The sequence below is a fragment of the Jaminaea rosea genome (genome assembly GCF_003144245.1).
Source record: "Jaminaea rosea strain MCA 5214 unplaced genomic scaffold BDZ90scaffold_3, whole genome shotgun sequence".
Taxonomy (NCBI): domain Eukaryota; kingdom Fungi; phylum Basidiomycota; class Exobasidiomycetes; order Microstromatales; genus Jaminaea; species Jaminaea rosea.
In genome coordinates, this window is record NW_020289977.1 from 72,664 (window position 1) to 98,867 (window position 26,204).

Genomic DNA, 26,204 nt, shown 5'->3' on the forward strand with positions numbered 1-26,204 from the left:
GAGCGGACGGGCCACTCCTCTTCTCGCGCGTTTACGTAATCACAGCAATTTTGTGGAATCTCTCATTCGAGAAGCGGGCAGCCACTCGCACTTGATTGGCCGCCTTCCGCCTGTGCCTGGTGCGCCTTCTTCTTCATCTAGCATCCACTCTCTACACGATGAGCGCCCAAGACACAGAGAGCATCCACTCCGACTCGTCCTTTGACGAGCACGACGATCAAGATTGGGCCGACTGGGTCGATGACGACGATGCTGCAGCTGGAGGAGATGCTGCTATGCACTACGGCGCATCCACGTCGTCACAGGGCCAGCAGCAAAGCTTCAAGCTGCCCACGCGCGCCCTCTTCAGCAAGGAGAGCTTTGATTCGCCCATGGAAGCGCTGGCCCAAGCAAAGAAGGCGCATGGCGTCGACCTAGTCACAATCGTGCACCGTCTCGGGCTGGATACGATGCAGGTAATCCGACTTATCAACCACATCCGTAGATCGGGAATGAGCCCCGAGGAGGTTAACGCGCTCAGCGGCAAGGAGGGATGGCTGGACGATGATGCGGAACTGATGCCAGTCGAGGGGCAGGAGAACGACGGCCTGCTCCAACTAGACTTCGACGATCTGCTCCCCGAGACTGGCGCGACAAACGGTACGAAGGACGGCGCAGCTGGGCAACCGAGTAAGCGCGAGCAAGAGCTCGAGAACGAGCTCATCGCAATGCGCATGGCTTTCCAGGACTTGCGTCAGCAGTATCTTGCCCGCATTGGCCTCAACGAGCAGGACACCAATGACAATGTCCTCGCTGCTGGCCCCTCGACATCCTCCTCATCCTCCTCGGCCGCCGTGCCCGCCACCACCACCCCCAAGCCCGCCAAGCCCGCTCCGGTGGACAACGACACGCACTATTTCGCCTCTTACGCAGGCAACGATATCCATCAAACCATGATCGAAGACTCAGTCCGCACTTTGTCCTACGCAAAATTCCTTCTCTCCCCGCGTAACGCTTCCCTCCTTCGCGGTAAGACCGTGATGGACGTGGGATGCGGGTCGGGGATCTTGAGCTTGTTCTGTGCAAGGGCAGGGGCGAAGAGAGTATTGGCAATCGATGCGAGTGATGTGGCCGATCGGGCGCGAAAGAATGTTGAGGCGAATGGGTGGGATGGGGTTGTCAAGGTACACAAGGGGAAGTTGGAGGAATTAGGGGAGACGCTCAAGGAGTACGAGGGCAAGGTGGACCTCATCGTTTCCGAGTGGATGGTGAGCAGCGCGCCGCCCCAGTACAGCGCCTTGTCAACGCAGCATCGCTGACCTCTCTTCCTCTCTTCTTCCCCCTCTCGCCGCACAGGGCTACTTCCTCCTCTACGAATCCATGCTCCCCTCCGTCCTCGTAGCTCGGGACCTCTACCTCAACCCGTCCACGGGCACTCTCGCCCCTTCGCACTGCCGCATGCTCCTCTCAGCCGTATCCGACCAAGCTCTCTTACACCAACGCATCCGCTTTTGGGAGAACGTCCACGGCTTCACAATGCCCGCCATGCGTCGCGGCCTGGAGGATGAGGCGTACACTGAGACCCTTGCGGAGGATAAGGTCGTCACGAGCGCGGAGCAGATCTACGATTTGCCGCTGCAAGAGATGAAGCCTCGTCAACCGGCTTTTGTGTCTGACTTCACATTGCAAGGCAAGGAGAAGGAGATCAAGACCATCCATGGGTTCCTCAGTTGGTTCGACACCTGGTTCTTGCCACGTTCCGAGCAGGAGCCATTGCGCACCTCGCCTTCTTCGCCTGAGAAGGAAGGGACACTCATCCCTGGCTTGCCACCGGTTACGACGAAGCCCATCGTTGAGGCCGACGTGGAGGGCATCGACCTGCAGGGCAAGGCAGCGATGCAGCGCTTGCCGAGCCCGGAGGAGCAGAAGAAGGGTGAAGAGATCGTCTCCTTTACCACAGGGCCGCAGGGTAAACCCACTCACTGGGCGCAGACCGTCTTCCTGCTCAAGGAACCTTTCGAGCTTCAACCCGGGGAGAACATCGTCGGTAGGATTCACGTGACGCCTTGCGATGCAAAGGAGGGCAAGAATGATCGTGAGCTCGACGTTGAGATTCACTGGCGGGTGGTGGGGAGGGAGAGCGAGAATGCCGAGGGGAAGAAGAAGGTCGAGGCTATGAATGTGCAACTTTGGTCTGTGCGTTGAGCAGGCGAGCAGAGGAATGGAATAGAGAGAACATCGTTTGCATGATTGTATGGGCGTCCCACTCGTGACTGCGATTCTATTCCTTCCTGGACCCCACCATTCCGCTCCCTCTACGTCGTCGCGCGCCTACAACTCCTCGTGCTTAGGCGTCTCATCAGCCGCGCTTGCCGTACTGCTGCTGCTGCTGCTGCTCGTCTTGTTGTCTCCCCTCTTGCCACTCGCAACAGGTCGCGTCTTCGGTATCCTCCTCTTCTTCAGCTTACCCACCTTATCCGCCAACTTCTTACTACGCTTCTCCACCTCCTCCACACGCCAAGCAGGCTCCTCATCTTGGCCCTTCTTCTCTTGCTCCTTCTCCACCTTCGCAAACCAATCGCCCTCCGCCTTGATCTGCGTCTCGAGCGCATCCAAGTCCGTTCGGGCGAAACGGGAGCTAGTCCCGGATGCGACGGCCTCGGTGAGGTTTGCGTCAGCTTGAGTCAGGAAGTCGCGTGCGTCAGAGAGGACACGGTTCATCTTGCTGCTCGCACTCTTCCTTCCCCGGGCTTCGGCCTGCCTGCGTTCGACGGGCTGGACGAGCTTCTCCAGGCTACCCAGCTTACCCCTCAACTCCTCCGCGCTTGCCCGCTCCACAGACTTGCCACCAGCGCTCAGCCACTCCCCAATCTCCCCGGCCAACTTGGCCATCTTCTCCCTCTCTGCGGGTTTGGAAGCCGCCACGAACCCGGCCGGCGCGTCGGAGCTGGTGAGCTCGCGGACGCGGTAGATGTAGGACTCGAGCTTGTTGCGTACTTCCTCTGTCTGGAGCTTGCGGCGTGCTGCGGCATCGGCCAGGTAGAGCTTGTCTTTTGACTTGGTCTGCGTTTCGCCTGACATGGGCTTGATGGAGCCGAGAGGAATCGTCTTTACGGAGAGGCGGACGTGGCGAGGGTGAAGGGCGTCCGCGACGGGGGTACTGCTCGAGTTCGTCGCTGAGCTGACGTTGGTAGCGTTGTCCGCCGAGGCTTCCGAGCCAGCGGCGTCGACGTCGACTGCCGCAGCGCTGTCCGCCTCATCTCCCGCAGCGCTCCCGCCAAAGAAGTTGCGCAGGGCACCGACGACCCCGCCCTTCTTTGGCTTGACAGTCAGCCAGGCACTCTCCACCACAACAGCACCGAGCGGCCTGCTGGCGATCGAGACGTTGACACTCGTCTCCACTTTGCTCAGCTCACCAGCGGCCTTGAGCGCTGCGAGCGTATTGTTGATCTCCTCCACCTCAACGCGGTAAAGCGGGCGTTCGAATTCCCCATCGCTGAGCAACTTCTCCGCCCCTGGCCCATACTCGATCTCAAAGGAGAAATCCTCCGTAGCGCCATCGTAATATCGCGCCTTTACCTCCTCCTCAAACGTCTCCGGGCTGCCCTTCCACAGCAGCTCCTCCTTGCCGTCCGACTCGCGCAGCACGATGGGGTACGCATTGACGTCTGCAACGCGCATGGGCTTCATCTTGAGCTGCGGGTTGAAGCTCGCACCGTAGAAGCCAGCACCGAGCGCGATGGCCTCATCCGCATTGAGATTCTGAGCGATCAGGTTCGCGGGCACGCCAGCCGTGCTGAGGGACTTTTGAACGAGGGGAACACGAGATGTTCCGCCGATGAGAATGACCGAGGACAGGTCGCTCATCTTTGCGTTGCCGCCGCGCTTCAAAGCGTCAGCCACGACGGAGGAAAAGGCCTGGTCGAGCTTCTGCTTGGATACGGCCGCCTCAAACTCTTCGCGGGTGACCGAGGTGCGGAAGTCGACGTCGTTGATTAGTCCCTCGATGTTTACGCGCGCATCGCTGTTGGCTGAGAGGACGTGCTTGGCTTTGGAGGCCGAAAGAAGCAATTTGGCCATCGCGCGTGGGTTGGCCTCGATGTCCTCCCTCGAATTCTCTTTGAATTTTTGGACGAGCAATTGGCGAAGGATGTCGTCCAGAGCGAGACCACCCGAGTCGCGCGACCAGCCGACGGAGAGGACCTCGATGAAGGTATGCTCCTTGAGTGACGTGCCGAAGAGATCTTGCGTGGGGAAAGACTTGGTCGAGAAGCGAACAAGCGAGGCGCGCGTGGCTGAGTGGCCTGAGTCGTAGAGTAGGTGCAACTCTGGCGTTGGGAAGTTGCGCGAGAGGGCAAAGGAGGTGGCAGCGGCTGCTGCATCGCTTACGATTCTTGGCCTGAAGCCGGCGAGGGTAGCAGAATCGAAGATGGCCTGGCGCTCTGAAGCAGTCCAGTATGCTGGGACGGTGACTACCGCGTCTAGCCCGCCAAAGGTGCCGATAGTTCCCGGGTAGGTGACCTTGAGCTTTTCGTCTGCCGTCTCCTCTGCTAGCATCTTGGCGTGGGAGAGCTGCATACCCACGAGCTCCTCGGCGGTATGGGTGTCCGGTCCGGAGTTGTCGAGCGTATAATCAGTGGCTCTAGTGACGGCGAATGTATTTCTGTCCGTAGCGGTGAGGTTGGCGGCCAGAAGACGAGCATATCGTGAGGCAACTGCCTGGTCGGAGAAAGAGCGACCTAGTAGCAGCTTGGCGGCTGGGTAGCTGTCCCCTGGGTACCTCGTGGCGAGATTGAGGGCATCAGTACCGTAGGATCGATCTTGCATCTTCCATGCGACGACGGCTGGCAGCTTGCGCTTCGAGTCGCGTGTGAGTACGACGTCCGGTGTCATTCCCGGTTTGATGAGGGCCGTCTTGAGCGAATCAGCGCCATAGTCGAAGGAGACTACGCCCAGTGACGCTGCCGTCGAGGCTAGCAGCGCAATGGCTGATAGCACGAGGAGCGCTAGCGATGCGCCGTGCCTCGCGATGATCATGGCTGGCGAAGTGTGATGGAAGAGAAGAATAGGAAGAAGCTGCGTCGCAGCTGCTTGCGTAGCGCAACGCTCTCGTGTCAATTGCCAAAGTTGAGCTCAGGCCGCCTCTTCGGGGCGCTCCGTCGACGTGGAGCTGTCGCGTGGTCGCGTGGTCTCTGTCCTCTCGTCTCGATCCCGATCCGTTTCGTCGTCGACTCGACTCGACTCGACTCTCTGCCGTCTGAGCGGAACCAGGAATTTTGGCCAACGACGGAAGAGAGGCGGCGGAGGCGGCGGAGGCGGCGGCGGCGGAGCGTTGCTTTCTCATTACCACCTATCATCACCACTCGTCATCATGGCAGGCGACAAGGGAAAGGCTCGTGCCCGCCCCATGAGCCGAGAGACCGCCTACAACAAGTCAAAAGCTCGGGCAAAGGCTGAGCGAGAGGCCAAGACTCGATCAGCAACAGGCGCAGCATCTGCCTCTTCATCATCATCGTCGTCCTCATACTCCTCCTCCGCGCCACTCACACGCACTATGCAGAGCTTCAGAGCAATGGCAGAGGACCCACATCCCTTTCGCTACAAGTCTTTCAACGACAGACTGGCCTCCGTACACCTCTCAGCCGCCACTGGCCTCACTTCAGGCAGAGGCTCCACGCTAGCTGGTCTCGATGTACATGGAGTCGCCCCATCAGCAGACGAGACGATGCGCCGTGATGAGGATGACGACTTCGACACGGAAGAGGCTCGCATGGCAGCCTTGCAAGCCTCTACAGCCTTTGGTTCAGCCCTCAATGCCTGGTCTGAGCTCAATCTCACCGTCCCCTTCGTGGCGCTTCTGAGAAGCATCTCGCAGCAATCCCTCTCCCTCCCTTTGCTCATCCACTACCGCTCGTCCATCGTCGAGGCACTTTGCTCTACGCTCCTCACGAGAGAATCAGACTCTCATCTAGCTTACGAGCCAGTACTCGATCTCATCCCGCGTCTGGCGCTGGACTTGGGCTCCGAGTTCCTGCCTGTGTACCCTCCCTGCCTCGATGCGCTACTCAAGTCTACGACGATCACCAAGAATGCAACGGCAGGCGATGAGCAGGGCGCTGCTCGTATCGTGGAAAAGGCATTCGAGAGCGTGGCGGCCTTGTTCCGCAATCTCGCTCCCCTCATCCTGAAGAAGGCCGACACGGATGATGGGCACGATCTGCTGCGTGAGACGTGGACAATCATGCGACCGTACATGGGTTGGGTTGCAGAAGAGGAGGTGCCGCATCGAACCCCTCCGCATGTTCGGCGCTTCGCTTCAGAGGCCTTCTCGCATCTGCTGCGACGATCGAAACAGCAACACCTTCGCAATGCTGCGACATTCATGCTCGCGGATGCGCAAGCTATGCTGGATCAGGAGCCTCCGCGCGCCACCATGTCAGCGGGCGTGGCGGGCGTTTGGTCAGAGGTAGCCAAGTCCGTCGATCGAAGATTGCATAGTCAGGCTACTTCGCACCTCTCGGCACTCCTCCTGGCCGGTGGCCGGGAAGTTGCGCGCGCCAGGCTTCTCGTCGGCAAGCTCCTCCTCACCTCGCTCGTTCATCATGGACAGTCTGCGCACCTCGCTCCCATCTTTCAGCTCCTCGTCGAGTGGCTCAAGCAACGCCAAGAGAGTGGGGATACCCTCGCGTTGGAAGAGGTCATTCGCTGGCTCATAGCAGCCATGGGAACCCGCAAGGGAAACAGGGTCGACGATATCTGCAAAGCGCAGATCTTCGCCGCCCTCTCCAATCTCGTGGCCAGCGTCGATCAAGGGCAAGACAACAGTTTTACTCTGGCTCTCTCTTCTCTCATCACCACCGCACTGCCCATCGGCCGAATACCAGACCTCGTCGGGCCAGGTATTAAGATAGTCGACAAGCTGGCCAAGGCGCGCCAGCAAGACGGGACGGCCACCCCGCTCTTTATCACTGTGGTTCTCTCCCTCGCCGACTCGGAGACGGCCTGGTCTGGATTTAGGCAGTTCGTACTCCCTCAAGTGTTGGGGGCGACGCTCGACTCGATCAGCAGGGGAGAGAAGGCAAGAGCGCAAGCGCTGCATCTACTTGCAAGTCTTGTCGAGGCGGATCAGCTGGCTGCGCTCGAGGAGCATGCTCCCAATGTTGTCAAATGGCGAAGAGTTGTCGGGGAGCATCTCGAGCTGGAGGTTGCCAAGTTGGACACAGCGATCAAGCAGGGCGAGCACAGCTTGGCTGCTACGCAGACGCCGCTGGCTGCATTGCGCATCGTACCACTCTTCGCGGGCAATGCGAAGATCGCAGCGTCACTTCGGTCGTGCATCAAGATGCTCGCCGGCAAGATTGGAGACGACGAAGGGTACCAGGAGTCGCCCGTCAACGCACGATCCCTCCTCGCCGTCTGTGCCACTGCGCTGGTTGCGGTCGCGTCCAGCGAGAAGGCTCTGTTGGGCGATGTCTGCAGTAAGACATTGTGCGAGTCAGCCCTTCACCACCTCAGTGCGCATCGTTCAGCCCTTCAAGCGACGCTAGAGCTCTTCAACGCAGGCAAGGCGAGCGCAGAACAGCTTGTGACCGCATCAACCGCATCCAGCCTCCTCACCTCCGCGCTCATGAGCGAAGACGAGCACCTTCGCCAAGCGGCTACAGGATGGGTGGCTGCCTGCTCTTCATCCGGCAATACAGCTCTCGCGAGCCTCTTCGCTACCATGAGCACGATTGAGCAGATCCCTCTGCGCGTCGAAACGGTTCGTGATCGCAATGTACGTCTTCGCGGGCTCGTACGCGAACTCATGCGACTCGACGTTGAGGCACCGAACGACGAGGAGGTCAAGCATGCAGCGCAAGTGGTGTGCCGCTTCGTTGCGGGCACGCTCAAATTGAACTTCAAGCCGCTTTGGGAAGAGTGCCGAAAGGGGCTTGCGGACATGGTAGGGAGATTTGGCGATACGCTGTGGGAGGTGGCGTTCGAGGAGCTGGTGGCAACGAGAAGTAAGAGGACGCTGCCCGCTGAGTGGTCGACCGAGGAGGAGGCGAAGGGCAGCTTGGATACCGTCGAGGAGGATGCCGCCGAGCCGGAGCCCGAGTCAGATCTCGAAGCAACCTTCATCGACCCACAACGCTCCGCACGCTCGCAGCGCGTCCATCATTACTGGGCAGACAGCCATCGTCCTCTCTCGATTCTACTTCGTCGCCAACTCGTCAAGCTGCAAACCCCGCAAGGCAGGCTGGATGTGGCCAATTATCGCGCGCAGATCCTCTTGCTCTTCTCTGAGCAGCCCCAGGTCGTCGAGAAGCATAATCACGACTTCATGGAGCACTTCTTCGGCGTGGTGGAACAGGTTGGGCTTGAGACGCGCGAGGAGCACGCAACAAGCGACGAAGATCATGAGAGCGCGACATCCTTATCCGCTCGCCTCGATCGCCTTTCCTCGTATCTCAAGGTCTTTACCAAATTCTCCAACCCCAAGGCCCTCTATCGCAGCAGCGAGCTGCACGCCCTCCTCTACAAGCTTGTGGCACGCAGCGAAGTCAGGCTTCAAAAGCTGGCGCTCGAGTGCGTGATGACGTGGAAGGATCCGACGCAGAAGCCGTATGAGGAGAAGATGTATGCTCTTCTAGAGCAGGGCAAGTTTAGAGACGAGCTGGTCGGGTTAGATCTCTCTGCCAATTCGACGGCCGTGCAGCCGCAGCATCGAGGGGGGGTAATGCCCCTCATTATTCGCTTGCTGTTCGGCCTTGCCATCGCAAAGAGGACAAGCGCGAGTGGAGCAGGCAAGCGTATTGCGATCCTCAATGCTCTGTCGGAGTGTACACCCGATGAACTCGGCGAATGGGTGGGCCTGATGCTCGCCCCCTTTTCGGACCAGCGGCACGTCGTCTCCCCTTCCCCGCCCACCGCCTTTCCTCAGCAGCAAGAAGGGTACCTCTCTCTATTGAGCGACGTCATCAAGCACCTGGGCGCGCAGCTCGTCGCGCACTGGCCTTCCCTCGTCTCCGTCACCATCAATCTGGCGTACCATTCTTCACTCAAAGCCGCAGAAGAGGGGCCAGGAAGAGCTTCGGCCCAGTCTCGCGACATAAGGCAGAACGCGGTCAGGAGGCTAGCAGATTTCTACCGATGCCCTGGCACCGAAGAATTCGATTGGAGCGCGTTTGAGCCGGCCATCCAAGAGCATCTGGTACAGCCGCGCCTGCCCCTCTTTGCTGCGGAGAATACTCAGAGCCCCTCGGCATTGTTGTACCTCTTTGCTGTTTGGTCTACGCGACAGGAGACGCTCAAGCTTTTAGATCTCGTACTGCCGAGCGTGTACGCCGTACTGGCCGTGCCTTCCGTCAAGCCGGCAGTGGTAACGGTCATACTGGACTTGATCGACCGATTGCTCACCTTCAGCGAAGACGATACGGCCGCCACACCGCAACTCTTCGTCTCGGACCTTGTCACTGGCCTTGCACCAGCCCTGCATCGCTCTGCCACGGCGAGCACGCCCGATCCACTCCTTCAGCGTGAGGTGCAGCTCCTCGCCCGCCTCGCCTCGTTCGTCGACCAGTCGAGCGACGCCGAGCTGGTCCTCTCTGCTCTTGGCCCCATGATGAAGAAGAGCAATCGTCTCATCCCCGAGAAGAGCAAGGCCGACCTCCTCGCGACATTCAGGGACCTGCTCCTACTCACGGACTCCTTCAAGGATCCGCAATCTGAGCTCTTCAAGAGGCACTACGACCTCTTCTCCTCCATGTGGTCTCGGCTGCGCTCCCGTGATGCGCGCCTCAACCTCGCGGGCTTGTTCGAGCAGATCAGTCGGCTCGACACGCCCAACCTCAGTAGGGTCGCAGGCTGGGTGCGAGCCTTGAACGCGTACAGCGAAAGAAGACTTGACGAAGTGGACTTCGACAAGCGACTGGACGCATTCGATGAGCTAACTAGCGAGGACACGCCAGCGCTTACCGCGGTCGAATGGCAGCCTATAGTGCACAACGCCTTGTTCTTCCTGCAAGACGCGGACGAGCTTGTACTCCGCACCAACGCGGCGGCAGTGCTGAAGCGCTTCGTCTCCTCGGTCGCTGTTGACGCCAGCCACGAGGACCTCTTTGTTCGTACAGTGTTCCCCGGCTTGAAGCGTACCCTCAAAGCTCGCTCCGAGCTGGTGAGACGCGAAGCCCTCTCCGTCCTCGACGCCGCCGTCAAGGAGCTCCCGCACCTCGCTGCACTGGACGAGATGCGCGGCCTGCTGGCGGGCGGGGACGAGGAAGCCAACTTCTTCCACAATATCCACCATGTCCAATTGCACCGTCGCGCTCGTGCGCTGCGTCGTCTCTCGGACCATGCGGCTACTGGAGCCTTGAAGAGCAAGACTCTCACCGAAGTCCTGCTGCCCTTGATTGGCCATTTCCTCGAGGCGGGGCATACCGAGATTGGGGACCACAATCTCGTCAATGAGACGATCGCCTGTATGGGGTCGCTCTGTCGACACCTCCAGTGGGGTGCCTACAATGGTTTGCTTTGGAAGTACTTGAAGCTGGCGGACGGCAAGACGCAGGGAGAGAAGGTCTTCGTGCGTACCGCAATGGGCATTCTGGACAACTTCCACTTCGCCATGGAGGATGAGATTGTTCCCGAGGAGGGCGACCCAGCGGCGGAGGCGGAAGTTGAGGTGGGCGAGGAAGATGAGGCAGAAATGGCTCCAGCACCCGCGCATAAGCCCCGCGACGACGTACAGCAGCAAAAGGTCATCTCGTCGGTGACCACCAAGCTGCTTCCCGCGCTCATGGGCTACCTCGAGCACCACGACGACAAGACAGACGACGCCATTCGCCTACCGATCGCTGTCGGCGTGGTGCGCGTAGTTGACGCTCTGCCCTCGAGCGACAAGGAGATCCACCTCTCCAAACTCCTCAACGTCCTCTCCAACGTCTTCCGCAGCAAATCGCAGGAGACGCGCGATCTCGCTCGCGAGACGCTATGCAAGACGGCAGTAGCCTTGGGACCGGCAAGACTCGGGCAGATCATTAAGGAGCAACGACGCGCCCTCACTAGGGGACCGCAGCTGGCCATCTTGGCATTCAATGTGCACTCTCTCCTCGTGCACCTGATGCAGAGCTCGACCAACCCGCTCACCCTCCTCGACGACGCCGTCGTCGACGCTATCATCAGCATAGCCGCCGAGGATCTCTTCGGCCACACAGGCGAGGATCGCGAGACGATCGAGTCCCGCACCAAGGTCAAGGAGATGAGGCACAGTAAAAGCTTGGACACGTTTGAGCAAGTGAGCAAGATGGTTTCTCCGCAGAGGATGAGGGCAGTGTTGGAGCCTCTGAAGAAGGTGCTCGAGGAGACAGAGGTGCCCCGCAGCATGAAGGCCGTAGAGGATGCCCTGCGCAGGATCGCCTCTGGCATCAATGCGAATCAGCACTTCGACGCTGCAGGGCTGCTGGGATTGTGCCACGCCTTGATCGGCCGCAATGCCGCCTTCCTCAAGGCGCGCAAGGCTGCAGCGAAGAGCAGCAAAAGTGGTGTAGCGGCGGCCAACGGTTCGAGCGATCTCGTCCTGCTCAAACGCAAGGACGTCGAAGCGGGCAAGTCTGGCAGCTCATCGCGCGACCACTTTGCCGTCAATGCCTACCGTTTCGTAGCTTTCGGTCTTGACCTCCTCATCACGGCGCTGCGTCGCACCCGCTTCGACTTCAGCGACGTTGACGTGCTTGGTCGTCTCGACCCTCTCCTGGCAGACGTGGGCAACACACTCTATGCAGCAGACAGCTATGTCCTTTCCCTCGGTCTCAAGGCAGCGGGAGCATTGCTGCGTGTTCCCTCCCTCCCCTCTTTGCAGGCAAGTCTGCCCATCTACATTCGCCAAACCACCTCCATCCTCACGCGCGAAGCCAATCCTAGCTCGGACGTATCACAATCAGGTCTCAAGACTCTCACCGTCATCCTGCGCGACTGTCCCTCTGCCGACTTCAAGGAGAAACAACTTTCCGACCTCCTCTCCCTCGTCTTGCCCGAAATTGAGGAGCCGGGTTCGCAGAGCGCCATCTTCGCCTTCGTCCGCGCCATCGTTTCGCGACGCTTCGTGGTACCCGAGGTGTACGATGTCATGGACCGGGTGGCGGAGATGGTTGTGACCAATCAGTCCTCACAGGTACGTGAGGTTAGCCGAGCGGCCTTTTTGCAGTTCTTGCTGGACTACCCGCAGGGCAAGGGGAGACTGAAGAACCAGCTCGAGTTCCTCGCCAAGAACGCATCGGGGTACACGTTCGAGGCGGGTCGGATGAGCACTATGGAGCTGCTTGGAGCCATCTTTGCCAAGTTCTCGGACGAGGTGCTCAGAGAGTATGGCGAGCTGTTTTTCGTCACGCTGGTCATGGTGTTGGCTAATGATGAGGCGACAAAGTGTCGCGAGAGGGCAGCTGTCCTTCTGAAGGCGCTGCTCGGCATCATGGGTGCGGAGCAGCGGGCCCGCTTCGTCGGTATGACTCATGCTTGGGCTGAGGGTCAGAAGCAGGAGCTGGGTCGTGTAGGCTTGCAGGTGTACGGTCTCTTCCTCGATGCTGGGAGTGTGGACGACGAGGGAGACTCACAGTGGACAAATCGCGCTCTACGCAACGTCCGCAAGGTGCTGAGCGAATGCGCCGACGCTCTCGAAGAGCTTGAGCAGGAGCAAGCGAGCACCGATTTCGACACGGCTATGGACATCGATCTGGACTGGCAACTCCCCTACCACGCTCTGCAAGTCCTCTTCAAGCTCACGCGCGTCCCATCGGTCTCAGCCCAACTGTTCACCGCGCCCAACCTGTCCAACAAAGACGTAGCAGCCACCTGGTCCTCGGTGCGTCGTCTCCTCCTCTTCCCGCACGCATGGGTACGCTCCGCCTCGTCTCGCCTGCTGGGCGCCCTCTTTGCTGGTGTGGGTCAGCCGACGGAGGCGATGCTTCCGAGAAGTGGGAGCTCGATGCTCAGCGTTGAGAATTTGGTGGACGCGGCAAAGAAGATGAGCCTGCAGTTGAGAAGCGAGGCGTTGGATGACGCGCTGGCGTTGCAGATCGTTAAGAACCTGCTCTGGGTGGGCAGGGCGTTTGCGCTGGTCTCGAGCGAAGGCGACGAGGGAGAGGCTAGCGGCGACGACGACGACGATGGCAGCAACGCTGCAGACAGCGAAGACGGCAGTGATGACGATGATGGCGAGGAGGACGGCCCCTCGAAGGTCAAGCGCTCTGGCTCCTCCCTCTCAGCCCCGTTGCCTTGGCTATTCACCAAGCTTTCCTACCTGGCCCGCCCCTCCGATTCTGCCCCGCTCACGTCGACCTCCATCTTGACGCCACAAAGCGTCCTTCGCTGGTTCGCAGCAATGGCTCAGCATCTCTCCGTCGAGCGGCTGACCCCCTTCTTGCCGCACATCGTGACACCAATCTGGCGCATCACGGAGACGCGCGCTGATGATCAGGCAGGTGGCAAGAAGATGAGCGCGGAGGATGGGCCTCAGCAGGCATTGCGTGGATTAGCGATCGAGGTGCAGGAACTCGTGCAGGGGAAAGTCGGGGCGAGCCGATACGGCAGTGTGGTGGCTCGCGTCGCTGAGCGTGTCAATGAGCGCAGGAGGCAGAGGAGGGAGCAGAGGAGAAGGGCCATCTTTGGCTCCCTTGCTGGTGATCGAGACGATAATGGTGACGAGGAGGACAAGGAGAAGGCTGCAGCCACGATCGCTCGCAAGGAGAAGCGCAATGCGGCCAAGCATGCCAGTAGGAAGAGGAAGAACAACAGCATGGAGCGTGGTAGAGGGGTGAGGAGCGCTAGGGGGATGAAGAGGGTGAGGCAGAAGTGAGGAGTAGACTGAAGACTAGCAATCTTGTTCAATAGACAATCGTGACATTCCCGGTCGCTCGTCGTCTGACATGACGGAGCTTAAGCATGCTTCTAGTCTTGCACCCGCTGCCACTCAATCTCGCGTTCCTTGACCCACTCCCCATATACCCGCTTCGCCCAGGCGGCGAGCACGCCTGCCTTCTCATCCCCTTCACCTTGCACGGCAGCTCTTAGACGCTGCACCACCTGATTCCCCGTTGCGCCAGGCAGGGATAGAATGGTGTGCAGCACCGCAAATAGCAGCGCATCGAGCCCCGTCGGCTGGCTCGCCCCTAAGAACCACCCTCCTGCTGGCTCCTCGATGCTACTCTTCCCCATCCTTCCGGCAACAGCCCTCAGCCCCTGCACCGCATCCTCAACGATGCCCTTTTCATCCCACTCCTCCCCCTCCGGCCAACCCACAACCTCCGTACCAGGCTCGACGCCCCCTCCAGTCCCGCGTAGGGGCCCGTCGAGGGAGAAGTTGAGGGAGGGTAGCCAGGATGACCAGCTCGCGCCGCGAGACAGGGTGGCGGAGCGCGGGAGGGAAGGGATGGTGAGAGTGGAGATGTGATGTGCGCGACGATTCAGTCGTTGAGTCGTAAGATGGGTGTGGAGGAGGGAGGAGAAGAGGGGCAGGGAGGAGGGGCTGGTAGGCGGGGAGCAGATCATTTGTGCTAGGAGCTGCAGAGAAGACATAGATGTCAGCTTTCCTCGTTCGTCGTAGCAGGTGGCCGCATCGCTCTTCGAGCAACTCACCACTGCGCCCATGATCTTCCCCTCCAGAAGGCTTGTCCACATTTCCGCCTCTAATCTCTTCTCCTCGCTCTCGTACGCCCCGCTCATCTTCTGCCCTCTCTCCTCTTCAGCGCCGTGCTTCTCGACCTTCTCCCATTCGAAGGGCCATCGCGTCTCCGCCCACGTTGGCAGAGCCTCGTCGTCGAGCAGCCTTGGCGGGGCCGAGGGGACGTACGCTGTTGACGAGGGGACGACCTTGCCCTTCCCATGCGGCGGGAGCTGAAGGTACGGTAAGGAATCGATCTTTGGTCCCCACGCATCTTGGTGCTCAATCTGCTCGCAATCAAAGTGGCCCGTTGACTTGCTTCCCGAGGTACTGGCACGACTTCCATCCACCTCGTAGCCTTGAAGGGACGGCGAAGAGCGGAAGAGCAACTCCATCTGCCACCTCAAGCAGCGAGCATCTGCGCTCGTCCATGTCCTCTCTACTCTCCCGTTCTTCTCCCTCGCATGGCCAGGAGCGACGTACAATGTCGGTTTGGTCACTCTTGTATCGTCCTCAGGGTAGAGAGGCTGAGCAGCTGGGAATTGATGGAGAGGGAAGAGGGAGAAGAAGCGCGCCAGAGAGGATGTGAGGCTGCGTGAGGTTGAAGGGGCGGGAGGTGCGAGTGGTGTTGAGGAGGAGGAAGCGGTGGAAGTGGGAGGGGGAGAAGGGATATCCTCCCATGCTGGATAGGCGGCTGTAGCCATCTTGGGGGAGGAGAAGGAAAGGATGAAAGGTGCGAGGCGAGGCGAGGCAAGGCGAGTCGCAGGACCAACTTTCTGCCAGGATCACATCAAAGGCCGCTTCCGCTCTCTCGACTCCACGCCTCCGCCGCTTTCGCCTTCGCGTCCAATCCCCGCCCTCAGCCTCAGGCTGCCACGACGAAGGCTCTCTTCTGAAATGACACAGATACCCCTTGGGATGGACCAATGATGCAGTTCGAATGAAGCGATTACAATACAGCCTCAGCCTCTGCACTAGCCGCACTCTCAACGCTTTGTTCCCCAACACCTGCCCCGGGCCCCGGCCCTGCAACAGCCTCTGGCCTCGGATCCGCGCCCACGCTTTCGGACATGGTTACATCGCTGAAGATGATCTGACTAGGATCGACGGCACCGACACTTTCTCGTCCCGCTGTGTCGCCATCCTGTGCCTCTCCCTCCGCTGACGGTACCGCTACCGGCTGTGCCTCGTTCTCTGCGCCAGAGGTCTCTCCCTGCCCTGATGTGGACGCCTCTTCCTCGCCTTGTTTTGTCGCGCTCGCCATCTCTTCATCATGACCCTGCTGAGTCGCTGCTTCCGTATCCGGTTGCGTGGTCCCTCCATTTTGCTGCGTAGCTTGCTGTGTTGTCGCCTCGCCAGTGACGCCTGCTTCCGCTGCACCATCGCCTCCCCCTGTTGCCGATGGCTGATCAGCTTCTGATCCCACCCCTGCTGTTGTTGTTGCTGCTGCTGCTGCTGCTGCTGCTGCTGGTGGTGCCGCCGGAGGTGGAGCTGGCACGGCATCCGGCACAGGAGGGACATCCTTACTAGGCGGGGTCCACCTCAGCCTCGACTCGTAAAGCGCTAGCATCTTCTGTGGGCATCTCCTGTTGACAATGGGAGTCTCGAACTTGAACTTGGCTCCATCCTTGAACCTGACCGACGCAACTAGTCGTCCTTGGTCTGTACGCGCTACAGTCTCCACAGCGTCCACCACATCCTCCCAGTCCGCCACGCGCTCGTACTTCTTACGAGCGCGTTTGATGAGGAGAACTTCTCGCTCTTCGCTGCTCAGGAGGGTCAGATCTACGTCTGCATCGGGATCGTCGCTGTCGTCTTCCGCGTCGGCATCTGCGTTGCGTTGTTTCTTTGATTTGCTCTTCCCCCGCGAAGAGGAAGGATCCGCCGATCCACTCGCGCCGGCAGCGTGTGATCCTCTTCCCCGCTTCTTCGATCCCGCACCTCCCTGCGACTGGCTGAGCTCCTTGTCCTTATCCAACTGAGCCCACACCTGCCTCGCCGTCTTGGAGATGGCCAGGATCGATTTGGCAGGTCGCTTCTGCCTCTTCCAGTACTCGGCGAGCATGTCTGCCGCATTCTCTGCATCCTCCTCACGCACCCAGCTGTCGTGCTCGTCACCGTAGCCTACCCAGGATACGAAGTAAGCCATTTCGTTCTGGCAGCGCATGTACGCGGAGCCGGGGTGAGCGGATGTCGCGTATATGCTATGCGCGCTCTGCCGAGCATAGTACCACTCACCTCAGCATATAGACCCGTCTCGTGGGAGATGATGGTTGCAATCTCGTATTCTCCCTCTTCGTCTTCCTCGTCTCCTTCGGCATCTCCGTTGCCGCTTCCGTTTGTCTCGTGGGCAGCAGGCGAGGCTGTGGATGTCGCACCGGCCAAGGACGTCTCCGCTTCTTGATTGGCGCTCTTGGATCGGCCGGTTCGACTGTGCGCTGGACTGGATGACGCTGCTGCTGCTGCTGGCATTGCTGGTGAGAACACGGGGCGAGGCTGATTGCGAAGAAGAGGGGAGGCGACTGTCTGCAGCTGGCCAATTGGAGGCGATGAGGGAGGCAGGAAGTAATGGTCGTGGTCGAGGCGCGGGGGAGCAAAGGAGCGCGTCTGTGGCCGCATCCGCTCTGGAGTCGCTCGCCCTTCAAGTTGTCGGAACGGGATGCCAGGCCATCGCGACGGACGAGGCGATTGTCGGGTGGCTACCAAACCTCGACCCTTGACTTCACTACCACTACCACCGCGAGAGCATCGCGTATCAAAATCGCCCAGCATGGTCCGCGTACAGATCAAGGGCGGCGTGTGGAAGAATGTGAGCCTTGAAGGCGGCGAGGAGCAGCGAGGTGCGGAAGACTGACCATCATCATCCCCGCTCTCGCTGTGCAGACGGAGGATGAGATCCTCAAGGCGGCCATCTCTAAATATGGCATGAACGTGAGTTGCAGAGCAATGCTCAACTACGATACACGATCACGACACTGACCCACGTCCTCACCGCCCCCGCCCCTCGCAGCAATGGGCCCGCATCTCCTCCCTCCTAGTCCGCAAAACCCCCAAGCAATGCAAAGCGCGCTGGTACGAATGGCTGGATCCAGCCATCAAGAAGACAGAATGGTCCAAAGAGGAAGACGAGAAGCTCTTGCACCTCGCAAAGCTCATGCCCACACAATGGCGAACCATTGCTCCCATCGTCGGTCGTACGGCGACGCAGTGTCTCGAAAGGTACCAGCGACTGCTGGATGAGGCCGAGGAGGCAGAGGGAGGTGCAGAGGCTGGACCATACAAGCTGGGCCTCACGGGCGTCTCAGGGCCCGAAGCCGGTCCATCAGCAGAGGACGTGAGGAGGCTCAGGCCAGGAGAGATCGACCCCGACCCGGAGTCCAAGCCTGCCCGTCCGGATCCCATCGACATGGACGAAGACGAAAAGGAGATGCTCTCCGAAGCCCGTGCCCGTCTCGCCAATACGCAAGGAAAGAAGGCCAAGCGCAAGGATCGTGAGCGCGCACTGGAGGAGGCTCGTCGCTTGGCCATCCTACAGAAGAGGCGAGAGCTCAAAGCGGCTGGTATTGTCACTCGCGGGCCCAAGGTCAACAAGAAGGGCACAGTAGACTATAATGCCGACATTCCCTTCGAGAAGCAGCCAGTCAAGGGGTTCTACGATACCTCCGAAGAAGCTTCGAAGTCGTATCAAGCTCCAGTGGGGAAGACGCTGGGCAGTATGGAGCGTAAGCGCCCCACGCCGGATGATGCGGAGGCGGAGCGACGGAAGAAGCAGAGTCAGCAGAGCAAGGAAGAAGCGGGGAAGAGGAAGGACGATCCGTTCGGCGAGAGGGCGGAGCAAATTAGGAAAATGAAGGAAGCTGAGCAGATTAGCAAGAGAAGGAAGTTGACGCTTCCGGCCGCGCAGGTGGGAGAGAAGGAGTTGGAAGAGATTGTCAAGCTGGGCCAGTCGGGAGAGCGGGCGCGAGATTTGGTCGCTGGTGAGGAGCAGGATGGAGAGGCTACAGAGGGGCTGTTGAGCAGCTTCGATGCGCTCGAGAAGGCCAAGACGGCTCGCACGCCGCGTACTGCGCCGGAGGATGATGCGGTGATGCGTGAAGCGCGCAACTTGCGCAACATGACTGCAGCGCAGACACCGCTGCTCGGCGACGCCAATGCGGACATGGAGGATGGCCTCGCCCAAGGAGCCACGGGAGCCACGCCCCGCAGCTCAGTCGTACAAACGCCTAACCCACTCCTCACACCGCGCACCCAAGCAGGCCCTAGCGACGATCGCGTTGATCCTCGAGGCCGAAGCGTCAGCCAAACGCCCATGCGCACCCCCTTTCGAGACGGATTGGGACTCAATGACTCGATGAGCGTAGCGGGCACGCCCTTTGACGAACGTCGAGCGCAGAAGGCGGCTAAGCAGGACTTGCTCTCGGCCTTGCGCAACCTACCTCGCCCGAAGAACGACTTCGAGTTGGTGCTCGACGATGAGGATGAAGAGGACGATGATGAAGAGGACGACGACGACCAACTCATCTCCATCAGCGAAGACGCGGCGGACCGCGATGCGCGCATGCGCCAGGAGAAGGAGGAGGAACGTCTCAAAGCCCTCGCAAGACGCTCACTGGTGGTGCAGCGTGACCTACCTCGCCCGGCCAATGTGGATGCTCAGCAACTCCTTGCAACTCTCAACAAGGGCAAGCAAACCGCCGCCCAACGCCTCGTCCTGCGCGAGATGGTCGCCCTCATCAAGCACGACACTCTCGCCCACCCCATCGCGGGGAGTAGCACGACGGCGGGTACCAAGAGCGATTTGCCCGTCCTCTCCGACTCTGCCTTGGCTGCAGCACGTGAGGAGGTTAGGGCGGAGATGGCCAAGACTATTGGGTTCCCCGGCGCTAATGAGACCCTGCTGAAGCGATTGATCGCGCAGCGACTGGACACTGCAGAGGATGAGGATGAAAGCCGCGAGGAGCGCGAGGAGCGCCTCAGTGAGGTGGCCGCATTCGATGAGCAGCTCAAGAAGCGAAACGACTCGTCGGCTTGGTCTGCCTCGTCGCACTCTTGGGTGCCCCGCTCCAGCCTCTCAATGCAGCAGTGGCGTCAGGGTCAGGCCGAGCTGCTCAATCTCGCTCGCGAGCAGATGACGGAGCTGGCCAGCAAGGCAGCAAAGGAGGAGCGTAAGCTTGGCAAGGTGCTTGGAGGCTATCAGGCGCGCTCGCGCACTCTTGGAGACGAGCTCAAGGGGCACGCCCATCGTCTTGCCGAGGGAGAGGTGGAACACGCTGCCTTCGAGCGTCTTGCCCTCGGGGAGGGTGTGGCGGTGGGTGAGCGTGTGGGCAAGTTGGAGAAGGAGGTGCAAGCACTGGAGAGACGTGAGGCTGTTGGACAGGGGAGGTACAAGGAGTTGGACGATGAGCGTAGAGCGTTGAGGGAGAGGGTCGAGGAGCTGCGAGCAGAGAGGGATATGAGAGAGGCGGAGAGGTTGAATGAGGCGGCGCTTGCTGCTGAGGATTAAGTTGAGCTTGACAAAAGGGTATCAATATTGCACACGCATATCTACAATGACACGACACGACGACTTGCGCCATCAAAAATCCATTGTCCTCTTCTGCTTCCACTTCCTCGTTGCGCGAGTCACCATCTGGCCTTCCATCTGATTGCCCTGCAGTGGCATTTCCAGGTACGTCGGGCTTCCACCTCCGACCTTCTCCCCGACGTCAGGCAGAGGCACCCTCACGACAAAGACGGCATTGTGCTTGGGTACGACCTTGAAGATGCGTTTCGCCTTCTTTGACCGCACCCCGTCTTCCCCCTCTGCGCAACGATGCGCAAGCACAATGGTATGCTCCGTCTCCCTTGCCACTAGTCCCTCCAACCCAACCAAGCTGGGATTCGCCGCTCGCTCCACCCTCATGAGCGCGCCGAGTAGATCGGCTTTGCAGATCTGCTGCTGTACATTCGCTATTGCACTCTCCGTGAGGCGCCATCGCGGCGGGCGTGAGGTATTGTCGAGGAGAGCGGCGTTGGGCAGCCACTCCTGTGTAGCTGGGTCGGAGCGGACGAGGTTGAGGAATTGCTGGATGTATGAGGTCCAGAAGTGATGTAGCGGGAGCAGAGCAGTGTAGCTCATCTCCTCGTCGAGACCCTGGATGCCGCGATGTGCTGGTGGCCGGCGTGAGCCGCCTTCTCGAGCTGCTGCTGCTGCTGCTGCCGCCGCCTGCTCTTTCTGCATCGCCTTTGCCGGCTTCCTCAAGACGCGACCCGCCTTCTTCTGCCTCTTTGCGAGCTTCTTCGCCGTGTGAGCCCCACCGCTGCTCTCGATGCCATCTGTCGAGCGTGGTCGACGTCGATCTGGATTGGCTAGCTGGACCTTCTTGTCCTTTAAGCGGGTCTCGTAGTGCTCTGCTACCTCTGAGCGAGGAGTGGAGGAGGGTAGGATCGAAGAGAGGAGTTGCTGTGCATACGGCTGTGCGCTTGATGAGCCTGAGGCAAGCTGCGCCTCATCATCGTCGAGCTGCATCGTTCATTAGCTGGCGGTGGTGGTATGAGGGCGGAGGGTGAGTGAGTGAGTGAGTGGTGGGAACGGAAGTGGAAGTGGAAGTGAGGACGTCGTGGAAATGGAAATCAGACTTGACAGTCGACCGACTGACTGACTTTGCGCGCCGACGCCGCTGCCGCCGCCCTCAGTTGTGTCGTCTGCCGAGGAGCAGGTGCAATTCCACTGGTTCCCTCTCTTCATTTCCCCACAAAAGGAGCGCTCGCACGCTTGCACGCACGCACGCGCACACAATCAACAATAGGGCTGGTGGTGCTGGCTATCATCGCATAGCCTCGCATTGCCTCGCCTCGTCACCGCTCCTTTGACAAGCAGCGTCGCCCTCCTGGCCTTCCACCCGCTCGCCCGCGTGCACACCTGATGTCCAGTCCTCCCTCTGCATCTGAGCACAAGAATCAGGATTCACTCATCACCGCAACGGCGTCGAACTCGAACACATCATCCTCTCCCTCTTCCGTCCGACATTTATCACCCATCACCTCATCGCAGCCCCACTCTCCCTTCCACGTCGCGCAGACACTCGGCGCTGGCTCATCTCGCGCAGATTCGCCCAAGCTGAGAAGACATCCAAGCGGGTCACAGCAGCTTCACCACGCTTTGCCCGCTCACAAGCGTCCACGCCCTTCGACGCCCAACTCAGACGTCGACGGCAACAGCCTTGCCTCTTCTGACTTGGCATCAGCCGCAACAGCGACGGACTCTGCAGCTAGCCCGTTGCGCCAGTGGACAGATACTCAGAGCTACGTGCCTCGCCCTGTCTTTGGTACCAAGATGAGCGACAGCGGCTCGCTGGCCGGGTTGACAGATGAGCAGAAGCAGCTGCGCATCGATGACGGCGTGCGAGCTGGTAATGGCGCGGCAGATGATTCGGGCAGCGTCATGGCGCCAGATACTCCACCTCGCTCAGCAGCCGCATCGTCTGGATCGGCATCCCCCGTCGTGTCTTCGCCAGCTCCATCATTGCACAACGAGCCTCCATCCGACGACTCTCCTCCTCCCTCGCCCAGTGAGCAGCTGGCCAAGATCACAGAATATAAGAATGCGCCACTAGACTCTAATCAGGATTACCACCTCATCTCGCGAGCGTGGTATCGTCGCTGGGCCGCGTACACAGCCGCGAGTGGGGAGAACGACGACGATGACGGTGCTCCCTCATCTCCTGGTCCAGTCGACTGCTCAGACCTCCTTGCCAGTCCACCGAGTCAGGGCGAGGCTAGCAGTTCGAAGGTCAAGTTGGCGAACGGACTGCAGGAAGGTCACCACTTTGAGATCCTCCCTGCTCCAGCATGGTGGCTCCTCACTACCTGGTACGGTTTGCGTGGTCCAGTTATCAAGCGAGGGGTGCTGCCCAAGAGCAACCCACCTATCCTCGAGATCTACATGACCAAGGTCGTCTTTGTTCGACTCACCGCCGAGCGCGAAGCGGCGAACGAGTTTGCGGCAACATCCACTCCGCCAGCAACGAGCATCAGTAGAGCCACGCCCCTCGAGATTGTTGCTCGATTGGCGCGCGAGCAGATGGGCGCGACCAGCTCGCAGACGGAAGTGAGGCTTTGGACCTGCCCTCCATCGACGAAGGCTTCTTCGTCCAGCGTCACAGTTGACGAAGTCACTGCGGAGGACTCTGGTTATTCGCTGGTGGAAGACAAGCAAGGCAGCGAGTCTCTTGCCTCCATTGCTGATCGGCTGCCGTGGGAGCCTATGCCGCTCGTCGTTGAGCTTGCCTATCGCAATGGCGACTGGCCGACGGAAAACGGCAGGCAGAGCAGCGCAATCGCAGACGCGGCACCGCAAGCTCCTCCGCCTCCCCCCAGCGGCAAGCACGGCCTCTTCGCCCAGGCCAAGGGGCAAGACTCGTTCTCTCGCCTCCAACAGCAGTCACCAACAATCACGCCGGCCAGTACCACCGCAAGCACGAGCGCCAGCAGCGCCTCCGTCTCAAACGCCAATCCCTCTCGCATTACTCGCTCGCAGACCGCTACCGAGCGCGGTAGCTCGAGCCGTACGCTGGGGCTCAAAGGTCTAATGAACTTGGGCAACACCTGCTTCATGAACTCCGCGCTTCAATGCCTCAGCAACACGCCCGAACTCAAAGACTACTTCGTCTCTCGCGTCTTCGAACAGGAGATCAACACAGACAATCCGCTTGGCAATGGTGGAGCCCTCGCCGAAGCCTTCGGCGGGCTGATCAACGCCCTCTGGTCCCCGCAGGGGAACAACGCCTACTCCCCTCGCGACTTCAAATGGACCCTCGGACGCTTCGCCCCGCAATTCTCTGGCTACTCCCAGCAAGACACGCAGGAGCTCCTAGCCTTCCTCCTCGACGGACTGCACGAGGACCTCAATCGCATCAAGAAGAAGCCCTACATCGAGGCGGAGGATTGGAAGGGCGGCGGGCTGATGGAGATGGTGCAGTTCGCCCGCAGGCAGTGGGCCGACTACCGGCAGAGAAACGATTCGGTCATCGTAGACCTGTTCCAGGGTCAGTATAGGTCTACGCTGGTATGCCCAGAGTGTGGGAAGGTGTCGATCAAGTTTGACCCATTCATGTATTTGACGCTGCCCTTGCCCAACAAGACGTGAGTCCGCGGCGACCGCCAAGAGCGGATATACGCGCGCGCGCACACGACACTGACACCCTTTCCTCTCGCGCCCCTCGCCCAGCATGTGGCGCCACCAAGTCTACTTCGTGCCGCTCGACCCCAGCAAGCCCGTGCAGGCAGTCAACATGGTCCTCCCCTCTGAGGTCTCAATGTCCAAGCTCAAGACGGAGCTCGCAGATCTCTTCGCTGTTCAAGGCGGCCCTTCGCGAATCCTCGGCGCCGAAACGTGGAAGTCCGTCTTCTACCGCCTCTACTACGATTACGAGCCAGTCCACACAATCGAAAGGGCAGACCACGCCTGGTTCTGGGAGCTTCCCTGCGACTTTACGCCTCCTCCCCCAGAAACGAGCGGGTTGCGAATGTCCTTCTCGAACTCGCTGCAGTTCCCACAGACGATTGAGTCGAGGGCACGGGAGGAGGTCAAGGAGGCGGTGTTGAAGGAGCACGGCGAGGGGACGCACGTTGTCCTGCCGGTCTTTACGTATCTGGAGAGGACGAGCCAGGGGAATCCTTTCTTCGTCGCTATTCCTCGCGAGGACGTTAATGATGCGGGCAAGGTCATGGGCGCCGTGATGGACCAGTACAGGCGTGTCGCGCCGGACGTGCCAGAGGATATCGCTCGCGAGCAGCGAGGTGCGATGCGACGGAAAGAGAGCGAGGACGAATTCGTCGGCCCGGCGCCCACCGTCCAGTCGCAGGACGTTGTGGCCGAGGTGCGCGTCAATAGCGACGTCTTTGAGCCGCAAGAGGCCGACGCCGACACTGACGAGACAATGGGCACGCCTCCTCGCGCGACGATGAGCACGCCACCTCCTCCTCCGGCCCACCCGTCTGTGGTCCAGGAGCTCAACACCCCCACGCGCCCACCCCTCTTCCAACTCTACTACGCCGCTGACCTCGACAAGCCCATCAAGGACCTCGACAACTGGAACGAGTACAACGTCGAGCCGCTCGCGGATCGCAGTGCACGCCTGGCAGCACATCGTGAGGGTGCTTGGCCTCTCGTGTACCGCGGTGGAGCACTCCTCTGCGTCTGGAGCGAAGAGGCGGCGCGTGACCATCTCCCCCGCAGCGCCGATACTGGGCACTGGGGCTCCCCCGACTCTCTCTCGGAAGTCGACTCGAAGCGTCTCGCTGAGGAGAAAGCAGAACAAGCCACTCGCTCCAAACGACGTGCCGGGTCCAAGCAGCAACAGCTCAGCATCGAGGACTGTCTTGACGAGTTTACGCGCGAGGAGCAGCTGGGCGAGGAAGACCTCTGGCATTGTCCCGACTGCAAGGAGTTCAGGCAGGCGACGAAGAAGTTTGATCTCTGGAAGGTGCCCGATATTCTCGTTGTGCACTTGAAGCGATTCAGCGCGGGGAGGGGATTGAGGGATAAGATCGACGTTGCGGTAGACTTCCCCATCGAGGGGCTGGATCTCACAAAGAGGGTCGAGGGGACAAAGGCGTTGGCGCAGTTGAGGGAGGAAGGGAACGCTCCTGCCCCACCAAGCCCGTCCGCTGGCAGCGACATGGCCGACTCTCCGCCTGCCACGGCGGCGGACGCCCTCTCCTCTAGCGTACTCTCAGCCCTTTCAGCCACCAACGACGAGTCCGTCACGTCCGATGCGCCCATCTACGACCTCTTTGCAGTGGACAACCACTTTGGCGGGCTCGGTGGCGGCCACTACACTTCCTCAGCGCGCAACGCGGAAGACGGGCAGTGGTACTACTTTGACGACTCGCGCGTGCACAAGATCGATGCGGACAGTGTGGAGCAGGAGGTGAAAGGCCCGGCGGCCTACCTGCTGTTCTACAGACGGAGGACGACTAGGACCATCGGCGGGAAGAGCAAGGAGATGGTCAGGATGGCCAGCGCAACGCCCAGTGGGGTCAACTCGAGGAGTGACGAGGCAGGCGCGCGTGCAGGGCCGAGCGCATTGGCGAGTACGGCGCCATGGGGGCCAGGAGGCGGGGAAGACTTCCTCCCCCTGTCTCGCCGCTCCTCCTCGCGTTCGAGCAGTCAAGCCGCCTCTGCCGGCGAGTGGGACCACGATGCAGGCGACTCGACGATGCGCAATCGCGAAGATGACGACGAGCTGCCGACGTACAACGACGTCACGGCCGGGTACACTCCGGGCAGTCCCACCAGCCCTTCTTGTAGACCGACCGTCATGACGAGGTCGTACAGCGATGTGAGCAGTCATGATGGGCACACGGCGGGTAGCTTTGATTGGACGCATGGGGTACATCACGAGTTTGGGCTCGGTGAGGAGAAGAAGCGGGGCGCAGGGAGTGAGGCCGGGGTGTATCGTCGTACAGGGGCGGGAGAGGATGATGAGTACGATGAGTAGGAGTAGACGAGGAGAGGCAGATCAGAGGCGGGCGCAACACACAGCACACAAATCTATATCATACGTCATCTTCTTCAAGTCATGGCTTTGGCCTTTTTCCCTGA

The 26,204-nt window shown here is 60.3% G+C and overlaps 8 protein-coding genes across 8 annotated transcripts; 4 read left to right on the plus strand and 4 right to left on the minus strand.

Annotated features, from left to right (window-relative positions):
- Positions 1-275: 275 nt before the first annotated feature.
- Positions 276-2,184, plus strand: BDZ90DRAFT_217450 (S-adenosyl-L-methionine-dependent methyltransferase; the record flags this gene model as incomplete). Its single annotated transcript, XM_025504320.1, has 2 exons — positions 276-1,247; positions 1,336-2,184. The coding sequence occupies 2 exons, from the start codon at positions 276-278 to the stop codon at positions 2,182-2,184; spliced, it is 1,821 nt and encodes a 606-aa protein (XP_025363332.1).
- Positions 2,162-5,067, minus strand: BDZ90DRAFT_230743 (actin-like ATPase domain-containing protein). Its single transcript, XM_025505586.1, has one exon. The coding sequence runs from the start codon at positions 5,014-5,016 to the stop codon at positions 2,311-2,313; it is 2,706 nt and encodes a 901-aa protein (XP_025363333.1). The 5' UTR covers positions 5,017-5,067; the 3' UTR covers positions 2,162-2,310.
- A 484-nt stretch (positions 5,068-5,551) lies between these two features.
- On the plus strand, positions 5,552-13,813 carry BDZ90DRAFT_217753 (hypothetical protein; the record flags this gene model as incomplete). Its single annotated transcript, XM_025504332.1, has 2 exons — positions 5,552-13,637; positions 13,686-13,813. 2 exons carry the CDS (start codon positions 5,552-5,554, stop codon positions 13,811-13,813), a joined length of 8,214 nt encoding a protein of 2,737 aa, XP_025363334.1.
- Positions 13,814-13,840: 27 nt separating this feature from the next.
- On the minus strand, positions 13,841-15,358 carry BDZ90DRAFT_129074 (hypothetical protein). Its single transcript, XM_025503358.1, has 2 exons — positions 14,593-15,358; positions 13,841-14,517 (listed from the first exon to the last, which is right to left on the minus strand). The coding sequence occupies exons 1-2, from the start codon at positions 15,319-15,321 to the stop codon at positions 13,906-13,908; spliced, it is 1,341 nt and encodes a 446-aa protein (XP_025363335.1). The 5' UTR covers positions 15,322-15,358; the 3' UTR covers positions 13,841-13,905.
- An 8-nt stretch (positions 15,359-15,366) lies between these two features.
- On the minus strand, positions 15,367-17,205 carry BDZ90DRAFT_129083 (hypothetical protein). The gene has a single exon (XM_025503359.1). It carries the CDS (start codon positions 16,782-16,784, stop codon positions 15,567-15,569), a length of 1,218 nt encoding a protein of 405 aa, XP_025363336.1. The 5' UTR covers positions 16,785-17,205; the 3' UTR covers positions 15,367-15,566.
- A 132-nt stretch (positions 17,206-17,337) lies between these two features.
- BDZ90DRAFT_230745 (hypothetical protein) lies at positions 17,338-20,224 on the plus strand. Its single transcript, XM_025505587.1, has 3 exons — positions 17,338-17,426; positions 17,501-17,548; positions 17,628-20,224. The coding sequence occupies exons 1-3, from the start codon at positions 17,388-17,390 to the stop codon at positions 20,118-20,120; spliced, it is 2,580 nt and encodes an 859-aa protein (XP_025363337.1). The 5' UTR covers positions 17,338-17,387; the 3' UTR covers positions 20,121-20,224.
- On the minus strand, positions 19,995-21,194 carry BDZ90DRAFT_230746 (hypothetical protein). The gene has a single exon (XM_025505588.1). The coding sequence runs from the start codon at positions 21,123-21,125 to the stop codon at positions 20,193-20,195; it is 933 nt and encodes a 310-aa protein (XP_025363338.1). The 5' UTR covers positions 21,126-21,194; the 3' UTR covers positions 19,995-20,192.
- Positions 21,195-21,338: 144 nt separating this feature from the next.
- Positions 21,339-26,201, plus strand: BDZ90DRAFT_237582 (cysteine proteinase). Its single transcript, XM_025507320.1, has 2 exons — positions 21,339-23,740; positions 23,826-26,201. Exons 1-2 carry the CDS (start codon positions 21,522-21,524, stop codon positions 26,098-26,100), a joined length of 4,494 nt encoding a protein of 1,497 aa, XP_025363339.1. The 5' UTR covers positions 21,339-21,521; the 3' UTR covers positions 26,101-26,201.
- The last annotated feature ends 3 nt before the right edge of the window (positions 26,202-26,204 follow it).